Raw genomic sequence first — 13,608 nt, 5'->3', positions numbered from 1 at the left:
CACCCAAATCAAAGTCTAATTAAATTGTGACATACAAAGAGATTTGCAGCCCTACTGTACATTATCAGTGATCAAGTATCATACGTTTTTGGTAAATGTAAAGTTTACCAAAAACAGTCATCACTTCAAACTTCCAGTTCAATGTGTATGGCATAACTTTCTCTAGGCTCATTTTCTGTTTCCTAAAATCTGACAGCAGTTATTGTTAAACCAGAGAAGTTTAAGAACGAGGCTCCAACTATGAGGCAAGGCAGAAAAAGGAATGAAGTGACAAACTGAGAAGATGGAGAGGAAAAACAGATTAGTTAAGTAAAAAAAGCATGTCACACTCACCTAGAGTGACTCATACACACTGGGAATGTGGCCATTCTTGGACTTTTAATGTAAGGCCAGACAGATTCCAAATATACTGTAAGTTTTCAGCAAGACGACAGATATATTACACAGACCTACACAAAGGTGAAACAGCAAACAGTACTCAAAGTATAAGGTAAGGTAGAATACTACAAATAGACATAAATGGACCAGTTAGACAGGATCCAGAAGCCTTTCATGTATGGTATTTTGCAGGAGGAAGCCATAATCATCAACAACACAAACAAGCACAAAATGTTTTGAATGGACAGACATATTTTTTGGTCCAGAAAAAAATACAAGAAGTAGCTAGTAGTATTTCTTTACTTAAGTAAAAGTAGTAATAACACAATGTAAACATACTGCATTACATAAGTCAAAGTACAGCATTCAGAAAGTTACTTCAGTAAAAGTAGAAAAAGCAAAATGTACTCAAAGTATAAAAAAATTAAAGTACTCATTATGCAGGCACAACGGCCCCTGTCAGTGGTATATTACTAGATATTATAATGGATTATTATATAGATTATCACTGATGTGTAAGCAGCATTTCAGTGGTGTAGCTGGTCGAGATGGTACTCATTTGAGCTACTTTATAAGCTGTTGGGTTGTTCAGTCTGCAACGCTGAATCGTATTTTATGAGCTGATCATATATTTTATATGAAAATGTTAAAAAGGAACAGTTCAACATTTTGGGAAATACACCTACTCACGCTCTTGTCGAGAGTTAGATAAGATGGATACCACTCATGTTTGTTCCGCAAATATGAAGCTACAGCCAGCAGTTAGTAGCTTAGCATAAAGACAACAGGAAAGGAGGGAAACAGCTAGCCTGGCTCTGTTCAGTGGTAACAAAAGCCGCCTACCAGCACCTCTAAAGCTCAATATATAACACGTTATATATCATTTGTTTAATCCGTACAAAAATTGAAGTGTAAAAATGACAATTTGTGGATTTATAGGAGGTTATGTTATATCTATTCCTTGGCTTGGCGCAGTAACTTCCTGGAGTCTCCGCTGGTTGCCTGGGAACTTCACAGTGACGACAAGACTCCAGATAAGTAAAGTAACTTGTAACTCCAGCTGTCAGATAAATGTAGTGGAGTATAAATGTAGTGAAGTAAAGTGGGAATTCTTGAGTTAAGTAAAAAATTACACTACTTGAGTAAATGTACTGTAGTTACTTAGCTACACCATACATCGTGTCATTCAGTCATATATTTAGTCTTATATTTACGTCGAAGTTCAACATTGATGCATACAAACAAATTATTCATTGTCAAAATGTTTTCAGGGTAGTTAGTTTGATGTAGTGGCAGTCCTGTCATCATGTAGAAAAACCAGAGGCAGATAGACACATAAACAGACAGACAGAGACACAAACAGACACAGGTGATTAGAAACAGATGCTCAGGTGGACAGCGAGTTAGACAGACAGACAGAGTTGGTTTGCTGTGTGAGGGACTGAGTGATATGAAAGAGACGCACTGACAGACGCGACATTTGCGTGTACAAGAGGCCTCCTGCTGTTCTCTCTGAGACAGACGACTTACAGGGACAGAGCTGAGCTTACACACCCCCCCCATGATTGTCACTGTCTGAGACAGAACTGCAGCTCAAGAAAGATTTGGGAGGAATTTTTTTGGGGGGATAGCATGTTGTGTTGTTGAATTGACTGGGATCCCGAGACATTATATCCCCTTTCAACTGCCCATCAAGCCGACGACTGTTAAGTGATTACTTTGTGTAAACCCGAGCAAATTGTGGTCACTGGGTTTCTTTTTAATGAAAGCCTCAAACAAAACTGAATAGACCCACAAAATATGCTTAGATTCTTTTCCTCTGCGACATGCTTTATGGATAACTGTCTGCTTAATGGGAATGGAAAATATGTGACAGTCATGTGTTTAGACTTCAAAGAAGATGACACAAGACTTAACTACCCTGTGACCTTTTGGATTTTTATAACTTAGAAGTTTGACTGCAGGATGTCGCTGAAATCAGACTATTGAAAAAAAATAGGTTCTTGAAGTATGAGAGCAAGGCCACTGGGCCTGAAAGGGTATTACGCTCTCCTTTTCAGACGTCGAGTTTATGTTCTTGTAACCAGTTCACTGACTCTTGAGCATCCGGTGAGAGAGCTATAGATGAGGGCGAGAGACAGGGAGGAAGATGAAAGAAAATATGAGCAGGGTAGAGGAGAATTGAGTCAGTAAGATAGAGATTGATGACAGATAGGAAGATGAGAAAAGGCTTACAGGGAGAGAGAGAGAGGGGGCCAGTAATCCCAAAAAAGGGGAGGGGGGGAGTAGGTGGAGATAAAGATGAAGAGGTGAGGGGAGGAAAGAGAGATGGTAGTGGCACTACACCAGGCTGCAGCATGACCTTCCCCAGCGTCCGCTCTCAAGGACAAAGTGTCATCTGTTAACTGTATCCGTTCCCAGATGGCTTATCTGCAGTAAACTAGTGTCCAAAAAAATGATATTCATTGCTTCTCAACCCACCTTATCAGTTAAATAAACACTCCCTTGGGGATAGAAATTTCCGCCCCCTTGACTTTGGTCCACTTGCACCGACTGCTGGATATGCTGAGGCCAGCTTTTATCAGTCTCCGTGTAATAAAAACAAGTACCTTTCTTCTCATGATATACAGTACTGGTTCTTGCCAGTTTTTGCACAACATACTCTATATTCAGCTCCACCAAGGCTCTCTTTAGAGCTGTGGAGGGAAAAAGAAACTTTGACCACAAGCTGCTGCTAGTTTGCATATGTTCAATTAATGTTAATGTTCTCCTGATGTTTACAGGGGGATTATATTCAAAACACCTACACTGTACAGTAATCATCTGTATACATATCCAGCCTTTACCTTGGCAACCACAAAAAAAAAACATATACAAAATGCACTAATTCTATTTGTAAGCCTCAGGCCTTTTTAGGGTTGCTTTATAGTTTGGCGTGAAGAATTGATGCAATTCTCCATTACAAAGTTTTAATTTTCCTGTTCTGAACTTAAATAGAATTTCTACTGAGATGCAATATTCAGCCAAAAAGTACTGCAGTAGTTAGTGCCTTGAATGACTTATTTCTCTTCGCTAGACAGTTTCTACAATTGTTTCAAGCCTTCCTGCAAATTGTAGATATTGTTAGCATGTCAGCATTCCCTTTTGAAATCAATAAGGTTGATTTCATTTAATGGCGTATAAAGTTATCTTTAACCCACAAGGTGACAAGTAGGTGGTTTCTAAAAATCTAAAATTGCTGGCAGGTTCCTTTTGTTGGAATTATGGGAAGCCAACAGGGTGCCTGGCCTACAAGAACAAAACATTTCAAATCATTTTATACTAGAAAATATGAATTACACACACTTTCAGCAAGAAAATTTAATTTTGAGATACAACTGAGAACAAAATGACACTACCAGTCACATGACTATTTAGTAGTGCAAGTGGTTTCTATAACCAGACTTGGAGATTTAAAACACATTATTTACTTGTCCTAAAAAGAGAATGAAATTATGGTAATATAAAACAGTTCGTTATTATCTGGAAAACTCCTGAGATAAGTTCAAGGACTAAACTTTGACAATCAAAAAGAAAATGTGTGTTTCTTTTTGTCCCTTCAAAAAGGGATGCAGAGTAATTACTGAGATCCTTCATGTGTACTTAAAGGTAGATAAAATATATCTACCTAGCAACAACAAAGTAAGTGTATGTGTTGGTGTGCGTGTCTGCAGTAGAGCACAGGCATATATAATCAGCGGCTAATAACAACACGGTGGGAGTCGCTGCCCCACCATAAATCAATGGGCAAAATAATTGCTAATACACTGGCTATCGATTAGCGTGCCCGCCATGCACTCATTTTCTGGGGCGACCGTGGCTAAGCGCTAAAGCAGTGACAAGGGTAAAGTGTTATTTCTCAAAAAGGCACACAGACAGACAGCTGGGCAGGAAAAAAATGACTACAGGGCCTCGGCAGTAATTCTTAATTGACACCTGTCAGAGCAATGGCAGCAGTCACAGCTGCTGCAGGAGAACGTCTACCCAAGTCCTGTTCATCTGTCACTTTTAATACTTTTTATTCACAGCCCCTCTTTCTCTCCCTCTGTTGTCTTCTGCCCCTCACCCACACCTCTCTCTTACCCACCCTGCTTCAACCCAGATGTTCAAGGCTGGTTAACACAAGCAACACAACTTCAGGGCTGGGTAGTACAGGGCACTCAACACTGTTTTTCAATGTTTATTCGGTGGATCAAAGGCAGTGTTTCAGTCTTAGATTAACTGACTGAGCTCTTGACTCAAGTATCAGCAATATGAGGCAGCAACAGATTCAATAAAAAGGAGTACTAGGAGTAATTTAAACTGTGCCTGCTATGGTGGCCATGTATCTCCAGCCTTATCTCTAGCATGATCACCATGATTACTGCAACAGACGCCGCCTCAGTGGCAATTTCTAATACATCAAGTGTAGCACCGAAACATAAAAAATGACGCAGAGTAATTTCTGAGATCACCCGAGCAAAATGCAGAAACGAAATATCTGAATCAGAGAAGAATCTTTCTGGCTTTGGACAAATTCGATCACAGCAGCCAACGCTGGCTAACTCTGTCTCTACAATAACGGTGTCTGTCTGGCGTACAGTGCATCAATCATGCAAGAACACACACAATACACACAGATACACTGGTGTAACATTACACTGGAATTGATAACTAAAAACAAAGTGCATTTATGCAAACATACTCAGACGACACAGATATACAAGAAAACACACACAGAAAACACACTCTAGACTGGAGGCGGTCGAGACAGGGGCTGCCCTGAGTACACACTGACCTCTGAGTGTACCCTGGACCTCCCGTCTTCTTGCCTTAAATCATGCATTGCCATTCCTCTCTTTCTTTTCTAGATCTTTGTTTCCTTTCTCCACACTTTGTCTGTTTCTTAAACTGCTTGAATTATTAGAGAAACTGTCAGTCAGAAGCAAATGCAGCTGGCCCACTTTGGATGTCTGATTGCTCACAAATCTTTGTCTTAATATATAGTGAGAATATTCCAAAGTGTGCAGCTTCAAGCATAGTTTCAGTTGCAGTTTAAAAACTGGAACTCTGTTTCTTAACATGTGGAAAATAAAGAATTTGTTATGTTAAGTTCCCTAAATAGAGCCGCAATGATTAATCGACCGATCAATTAGTTGATCATCAGAAAATTTATCTTCAACTATTTTGATAATAGAACAATCGTTTTAATCGTTTTGTATGCAAAAACGCCAAACATTTGTTGTTTTCAGCTTCTTAAGTGTGAGGATTTGATGCCTTTCTTTGTCATAGATGATGGTAAACTGAATATCTTTGGCTTTTGGACTGTTGGTCGGACAAAACAAGACATTTAAAGATGTCACCTCTGGCTTTGTGAAATTCTAATATATTTTTCACTGCTTTTGACATTCTAAACAAAATGATTATCGATTAATTTGAGAAAATAGCAGATCAATCGATAGTGAAAGTAATTGTTAGTTGCGGCCCTATCCATAAATCCTGATGGCCAGGATGAAGGCACCCAATCATAAATGCTTTGTGAAATCCATGTTTGTGTTGGATACAAGGGTGACAAAGTTTTCAGCGAGTCTATATGTATAAAGCATTCGAATTTATTTTAGAAACGCCTTTCACCCAACTGGCTATTTCACTCAATCGACAGGAAAACTTTGCCAATACAGTATGTATGCTCCACAATAATCAGCAGCTGGTGCCTTCACCCCCTCAAGGACATTCATGTGGATGATTTCATTCTTATTATTATTCCTTTTATTATTTTACTGTACATTGTGGCTTTTGTTGTGCAGCTGTTTTGAATTGAAGCCAAGATATCTTTGTAGATGGGAAACAGACGCACAGAAAATCAGAGACAATAAATACATGCAGGATGTATTTAAGAGTGAGGATGTTAGAGAGTTTTCTATTCCTGTAAAAAAAAAAAAAAAAAAAAAAAAAAAAAAAAAGACTTTGTTTTCTTTACTTCTTTGTCAAGGCTCCTTGTGTCGTGCTTGAGCGAAAATCCAGGTTTTCCTGCTTCCTCTGAACCTCATTAAGCTCTGGGATAGTTTTACCTTGCGGCTGCAGCGCTGAATGCCTTTACATCGTCACCCTGCTGGCGAGCCTAATTCCCACATATTTTCAATTCGACCCTCTCTTTTCCATAAGAGCAGTCATCGATCTTCATTTGTCACTTAACCTCCATGAAGATGAGGACAGAGAGCGTAGTTGTGCGAGTGTGCGTATTAGTGTGTGTCTTTGATTTCCTGGAGGCCTACTGGCTCTGACAACACATGTAAATGAAACTGCGGGTGTAGCGGAGTGTGGGACAGCAAATATATCCACTGACTCCTTCAGTCAATGTCACCTGTTAATGACACTTTACATACACTGCCTTATCACAGGATCAGAATATTTCACATTCCCATACACACACGCAGGGTTGCACCAACCCCTCGTGAGCGATTCAGACTCACTCACACACACACACACACACCGAGGTGCTCTGTTCTCATCTACAGACTTTTCACTTCAAATAGCATAATTTTTTTCTCACAGCGCAGCTTCAACTCCTGACAAATGTCATTAAATACTTTATCAGAAGCATCCCGATAAAACCAACACAAGTTTCCAAGGCGCTGGCTTCTTAGTTGACAGGTGCCGTGAGCTAAATTTCTGCAGAGGAAATACAATGCAAAGTAACAACAACAAAATGTATTAATGCTGCTTGGCTTAGAACTTTGTTCCTGTTCCTGTCAAACAAACCAAAAAGCTGTTACCAGAAAGATCAGAGGGAAAGGAAAAGTATTAAGAAAATCTTTCACATTCAGTAGAAGCCACATATATTTAGCTACACCTATTCTTTAACTATTAAAAACTACCTGCATTGCACATACTGTATGACTATTTACAGTTCATGTACTAAGCATAAGTGTACATCCAAGCTTGAGACTACAACCATTCATAACCTCGTTACAGGGGTGTTTGTGTCCAGCACGGTGTTGGCTTCACATTTGTCACGTCACACTGCAAGCAACCTCTGCTGTTGAGTTTACACTGGAACAACTGGGGGGTGGGTATATGAGAAGTGGCTAACACCGAGTTGATTATATCAAGGCAGCTTGCAGATTTGACACCTTGCTGAATTTGTAAGCATTAATCGGTGGGGCCCTGTCACTGATCCGTCAGCTACCTGGATAATTAGGGACCACAGCTAACGATGCCGTCGGGAAGAAGGGAAGCTCAACTTCTCCCCACCCGCCCACCCTCAAGTCATAATTAAGAGACTCCTTATGCATTGAGGTGGTGATGGCGGCAGTAAAGGGGGATGTGTTTAGGAGAAACTGGTGTTAGTGGAGAAGCTCACTCTGTCTGTGCATCCTGTTCAATCAGTGTGTACCTCATTGTGGCTTCTATCTGGACATGTTGCAGAGGGCTTTAATTAAACATATGCTGAGCTAAGCTATACAGACAGATAATTAAAATGTAGCACTGAAGTTCGTTTATTGGAGACACTGAATCATACATATTAAAGAAATTAACAGCATCCACAGCCTCTTGCTGTAACCTGAATACTTTATGTTTAGAGCGCTAAACTTTTTAATTAGTGGCATCAGTGTGAGAGTGGCCAAACCCCGCCAGTTGCCTAACATTCCTATCAAGAGAGCAGACAAAGGCAAACTAATTACCGTTTCTGGCTATGAAGGAACACACTTCCACACAGTCATGTTTGACAGTATCACAGCATGTCACTTTCTCTCCCTTCATGACCTGCACTAATTCCGTCAATCGTGAAACTGCTCTCCCTGCCGTCAGTGGAGATGAGAATCCAGCACAGGATCAAATATTTCTAAACTTTAACATCTAAGAGTGAAAGGGAAACTGAGTGCCTTGCCTAATTCAACCTAAGAACAGTACATGAGTATAAAGATGGTAATCCTGGTCCATCCCACTGTGGATTGGCATAGACTGTATAAAACAGTGGATTGGCCACCCAGGCACTTTGCTCCGCCTCTTCCTCTGTCTCAGTCTCAGTAAAACTAAATGTTTTTTTGTCAGGACAGGTAATAAAAAATTATATTTTTTGCAGCTTGACCTTTTTAACTCCTGTGGAATAAATTTAACACAGTGTCACACTGTAATCATACTGACATGTTGAATGATTAGTCGACAGATTCATTACTTAGAGTGACAGTGTTTGATTTAAGATATTGTGGCTGGCAAACTAAAAGCTAGAGTAGACATGCAGCAAAACCATTCATTTTCCAACAGCGATCAAATCGAGACCTCAGTGTCAAGGCAAATACAGAATTATGGCTTCTTTGTATATTCCTTGTATACAATATCTCACATCTACTAATTAAACTAATCACTGGTTATCTAGCTGTAATGTGTACAGTATGTTGCCATATTTAAACATGATAATGCTACTTATGCAAAGAGTCAAATATCATGCACAGTTTCCTTTAACAGCAATAAAAATAGGTGCAGTTACTATCAAACTCTTTAATTGTTAATTGGTTAATCGATTAGTCAATAAAACATCAGAAAATATTGAAAATGCCTTTTAAAAAGTTCCCACATCCCAAGGTGACGTCTTCAAATTGCTTGTTTTGTCCGACCAACAGTCCAAAAAAAACAAAAATATATAAAATTTACTGTGATATTAAACAGAGAAAAGCAGCAAATCCTTACATCTGAGAAGCTACAACCAGACCAACCTGATTAATAGATTATCAAAATTGTTGGCGATTAATGTTCTGTAGATCGACTAACCATTTCAGCACTGACTTCGATTGCACATAACCAAAGGCAACACTGGCACTGGTCTTTGTCTTTACCTAGAATGGTCAACATTAGTTTAACATATACAATTCAAAACCTGAAAGAGAAACAAAACTCGTTGAGAGTCCCAATATTCTCCTACATTTCCATTCTCATAATAATGAATTGATATTACTGCATTGTTTACCTTTCATTAATTACTTAAGGTAATATGAGAAACACATCTACACAACTGCAGTTCAGTGAGAGGAGACAAAAAAAACCCTGAAAATGACGACAAATGACTGCAGCAAAAGTCTCTGCTGCTCAAATTGCACTGCACTGAACTCAACTGCCAAAACTAACAGATGCAGTAATGCGGTTCCAAATGAAAGAACACTGATGTATTGTCACTGGTCATAAACTAGATAGGGTACAGCGCCATTACAGGGTCTAAAATCATCACTGTGACTGATGAAACAGAGCCCATTTGAAATGGCATACAAAGAGCCATTGAAGCCTGTCTCTCTCTCTCTCGCTCTCTCTGAGGAGCGTATGCAACATTTTGTTTTAGTGCAACTCCAAAGTGACAAATTGAGGTTGTGGAAATATCTGGTAATGCATTGTAAAAATAGCCTGCGTTTATAGGTGTGTACACCATTTCACAGAGGATGCAGTCACACACACATCAGTAGAGAAGTTTTTGGATTGACCATATGTCACGCACTGGAAATAATGCAGAGACAAAGCCTGCCAAGTTGGGATTGACCATTACTGCCTGTGATGTATGTGTCTGTCACAAAAACAGACAATTAAATCAATATTCAAAAGCTGAGCCGGAATGAGGCCACTTCAGAGCTCGGCTGAATGACAGGAAGAGGCTGGAAAACAGGAAAACCAACACTTTTTTAATGCTCTCTTTTTGGGGATTTCACCACTATTTGTGGCAGAGGTATAAACCGACACCATTCATTTTCACTGCTCAGGCCTCGCTCTTCAAACACATTTCTTTCCATCCATCACTAAAGCCTCGCGTCAATTAGAAATTACAGCCCCACCGAGTTCAAAGTCTTTCCGTCACAACCTTGATTAAGTCTGCTTAACCTCACATTTCCACCGCCTGCTTAACATTCTACAGCTGTTTTATTCGGCTTTGGTCATTACTGCATCGACTTCAAAGGTTCCTCTTTCCCCCCGTCATTTGAAAATGCTTGTCAATCACACACATCTCCCAGGGACATCAAATGGATTCAGGCAAACATGCGATTCTCTCTCAGAACAGTTCATGTCTGGTCAACTTAACGACAACACGTAGGCACGACTGTCAAAAGGCAATATGTGGCTGCTGAAACGGAAATTGCGGCTTAGAATTTCTCTGAAAATATATAATTATTTACTTTTGCTGAGGTCCTCTGAAAAAAAACAATGCTTGTTAAATGTAAATTACTTCTTAACTTTGAACAAGGTTTCACCTGAAACACACCTAAATACTTTAATTTACATCACTTACATTTTTCATTTAATAGGTTACTAATGAATAGCTTAACAAAGTTAATTTGCAAGTTCTGGATTTTTATATCACCTAGTATCAATAATATTCTTATGGTGATTCACAGTGAGTTTATGGTACCCAAAATGTATTCTACATACTTTATGTCCTCTTTTATCACTCTTAAATACATGTTTGATGTTAGATGTAATTTTGGCAAACATTTATAATTTACAACACTTCCTTTTTCTAAGAGATAAACACAGAGGTCAGGTCAAGGGCTGGAAGTGACCATTAGAGGTAACCTCCCCACTTCACCCTGTAGTGTTTTAGGGCTTTTTCTGTATGAGATGCTTCTCTGTGATCTCGCTACGCCCCAGCACCCCTCCTCCCCTCCCCCCTTGTTCCCTCCCCCTTGGGTATTAATCGCAAAGTATTTATCCCGCTTGAGAACTTTTCTTTCAATTTGTCTTTTCTTTGCTCCTCGGCGGGGGCAAAAAGTTATCCTTTGAGGGAGTCCAGCTGCCGGGCGCATGCGTGTCGCTATGGTGAATGATTTACTGATGTTTATCAGGAATGAATAGATCAAAGGCAGTCGCATGACAGGCGATCAATCAAGCATCAAATCAAGGATGGCAATCCCAGAGCGGAACACAAGCTGAAAATACGACACTTTTCTTTCTCTCTCTCTCTCTTTTACTGGCAGCAACACATCAAACACGTTGGCCTGTAAAAATGAGATAAGATGAGCTTTGTTTGGAGAACTTGGATGCTGGCAACCCAGTGGAGGATCAGCTTCAAAGCGTTGAAACTGAAGTGCAGAATTGGCACCGAAGCATGGCTGCGTAAATGAAACAATACTGTTGCCTTAGATGAGCAGAAATAAACTTGTTATGGGCTGCTGAGATGATGGAAAACTACGCTTACAGGCAGAATTAACCTGACATTAGCTTTGCGCCACACTGAATGCATACATACTGACTAGAGTACTGTGATAGAGAAGTCTACTGTCTATAAGTATTGTATTGTGTATTGTGTCCTGCATCAGGCCTGTACGCTGCTGTACAAACTTGTCTGCGCACTGAGTCTGATTCCTGGCTGTTCGTCGTGACTGTGCGGAGAATAAAGTGTGTGCATTTCTGATGGGGGTTTGTTTGTTTAAAGCGCCGGGGCTTACCTGCTGACCGCCGCGGTGCTTGCTGCTTTATCCTCGGCATGCTGCTGCAAGACTTTCCGCTTGACTTTTCATGCAGAGATCAAAATATCGGACACACTGGAGAGGAAACCGGTGCAGCGGGAGGAAATCAAAGCCAGCAGCGTTTCCTCAGTTCGTCAGCGGGGTGATAGAATTCAGGTGTAGATCCCTCGCAGGATGAGGAAGTCTTTTTTTAATCGATGCAAGTGAAGGTTTAATCTCTACGCGTCTCTGATCATTTTATAATCAGCATGTCCGGTGAGAAAATAAACATTACAAATAATTCAAAGCAAAGAGGGCTGGTCCGTTAACTTCTGCCGATCTCAGAAACTCATCGCAGGCTGGGTCGCTGAAAACCTGTCGGAAAGCTCCGCGCGGATCTCAGTCTAACGAGGGGGGATATGGACAGCTGCCGGAGCCCCTCGCCGCGTTTCCATCAAATTAGGTTTACACCCCTCTCTGGACTATATCATACCTCTGTTCACAGTAAAAGTAAAGAAAACGGAGCTCCTCTTCCTGCGTTTTAACTCGCTCGGCGCCGGAGATGAGTCCAAACTGCGCTGTAGCGTTTCTCGCCCTCCGTCCAGGTGCCAGCTCCGGTGTCCAACCTCCGCTACGGTATGAAATCAGGAAAAACAGAGGAAAGAGTAACACGTTAGCCGGGCTGGGTGTACGTCAGTCAGTCAGTCAAGTGTGCGAGCAGAGAAAACCCCGCAGTAATCCGCTCACACCCCGTCTCCCTGAAAACACCCACTGGATAATGAAATACTCACATATAAGCTGTCGGTCCGATTGTCAACATGGACACTTGACGAATTTCTCAGAAACTCATCACAAAACACAGCGAGCAGGCCCGCCCTCTGAGCCGCAGACTGTGGGTTATTGCTTCCTGCTTTTTATGTATTATTATTTATTCTAAAGAGCTCAACGAGCGTCCCTGGATATTCTCCGCAGTGAAATGTGCGCACATTGGTGATGCGCGGTGCGTTCAGACAGCTCCCACTGATAGACAGACACATCCAGCTGCCTTTCCGGCCTCTCCTTTACTCCACCCCTCCACAAGCGTCACCCTGACAGTCAAAGCCCACCTGTCAATCTGCTGCTCTAGTTGTTCACTGGGATGGCTTTCGTTTCAACGCCTTTCTGTCCACGCACACACGTATGCAGGAGAGGCGCGTCCTGCTCGTGAACAAGCGAGTGGCCGATTGGTAAACTTGCACTAAAACAACAGAATGAGAGGTGTCTCAAAAAGTTGACGTGAAGCCTACGTGTGTGTGTGTGTGTGTGTGTGAGGGAGATTTCTAAAAATCAAAATGAGATTTGGTTTAACAGTCGCCCGGCATTATTTCACAGCCATATTAAGCCAGTGGAGGTATAGTATTAGCTGAGGATTGCAATCATCGACAATACAAAGAGCTAATCCTGCCCTTTAATTTGCAAGAAATATACAAATAAATATATAAAAAGTGAGATCGCAATATAAAATCGCTAAAATCAACCAATAAACCTATTAGGCTTTGTTGATCCTAAGGAGGATAATCTTTGCTACAAGCACAGCAAAATCAGGCTTGACTGAGTATTGAGATTATACCCTAAAACATGAATCACTAATAATTCATGTGGGGTAAACAGTGGGGCTTAAAATCAAATTTCATTATATTAAGTTTTTTCTTAAATAAAAACACTCCAGCACACCATTTGAGTTTCACTTCTTCAGATATTCTTAAGTGTGCAAGTGCAGATCAGCTCTTTGCTCTGTTTCAAAGTT

General features: G+C 40.6%; 1 protein-coding gene across 4 annotated transcripts in view; it reads right to left on the bottom strand.

Moving 5' to 3' along the window:
- tshz1 (teashirt zinc finger homeobox 1) overlaps positions 1 to 13,608 on the bottom strand; it is a 171,506-nt gene that overhangs the window by 16,812 nt on the left and 141,086 nt on the right. For 2 of the 4 annotated variants that reach the window (XM_044171552.1, XM_044171551.1), the window contains one exon: positions 11,823 to 12,453. The exons of 1 other annotated variant lie outside the window; for it this stretch is intronic. In XM_044171552.1, the coding sequence (XP_044027487.1) occupies positions 11,823 to 11,862 (40 nt within the window). In that variant the 5' untranslated portion in view covers positions 11,863 to 12,453. Of the gene's footprint in view, positions 1 to 11,822; positions 12,454 to 12,613; positions 12,886 to 13,608 lie in introns of those variants that run through there. One more of the 4 variants, XM_044171550.1, reaches the window with a different exon arrangement.

The sequence above is a fragment of the Siniperca chuatsi genome, linkage group LG17 (genome assembly GCF_020085105.1).
Source record: "Siniperca chuatsi isolate FFG_IHB_CAS linkage group LG17, ASM2008510v1, whole genome shotgun sequence".
Lineage (NCBI taxonomy): Eukaryota > Metazoa > Chordata > Actinopteri > Centrarchiformes > Sinipercidae > Siniperca > Siniperca chuatsi.
Note: the sequence above shows the minus strand (reverse complement) of the source record. Positions and strands in the feature narration are given on the sequence as shown.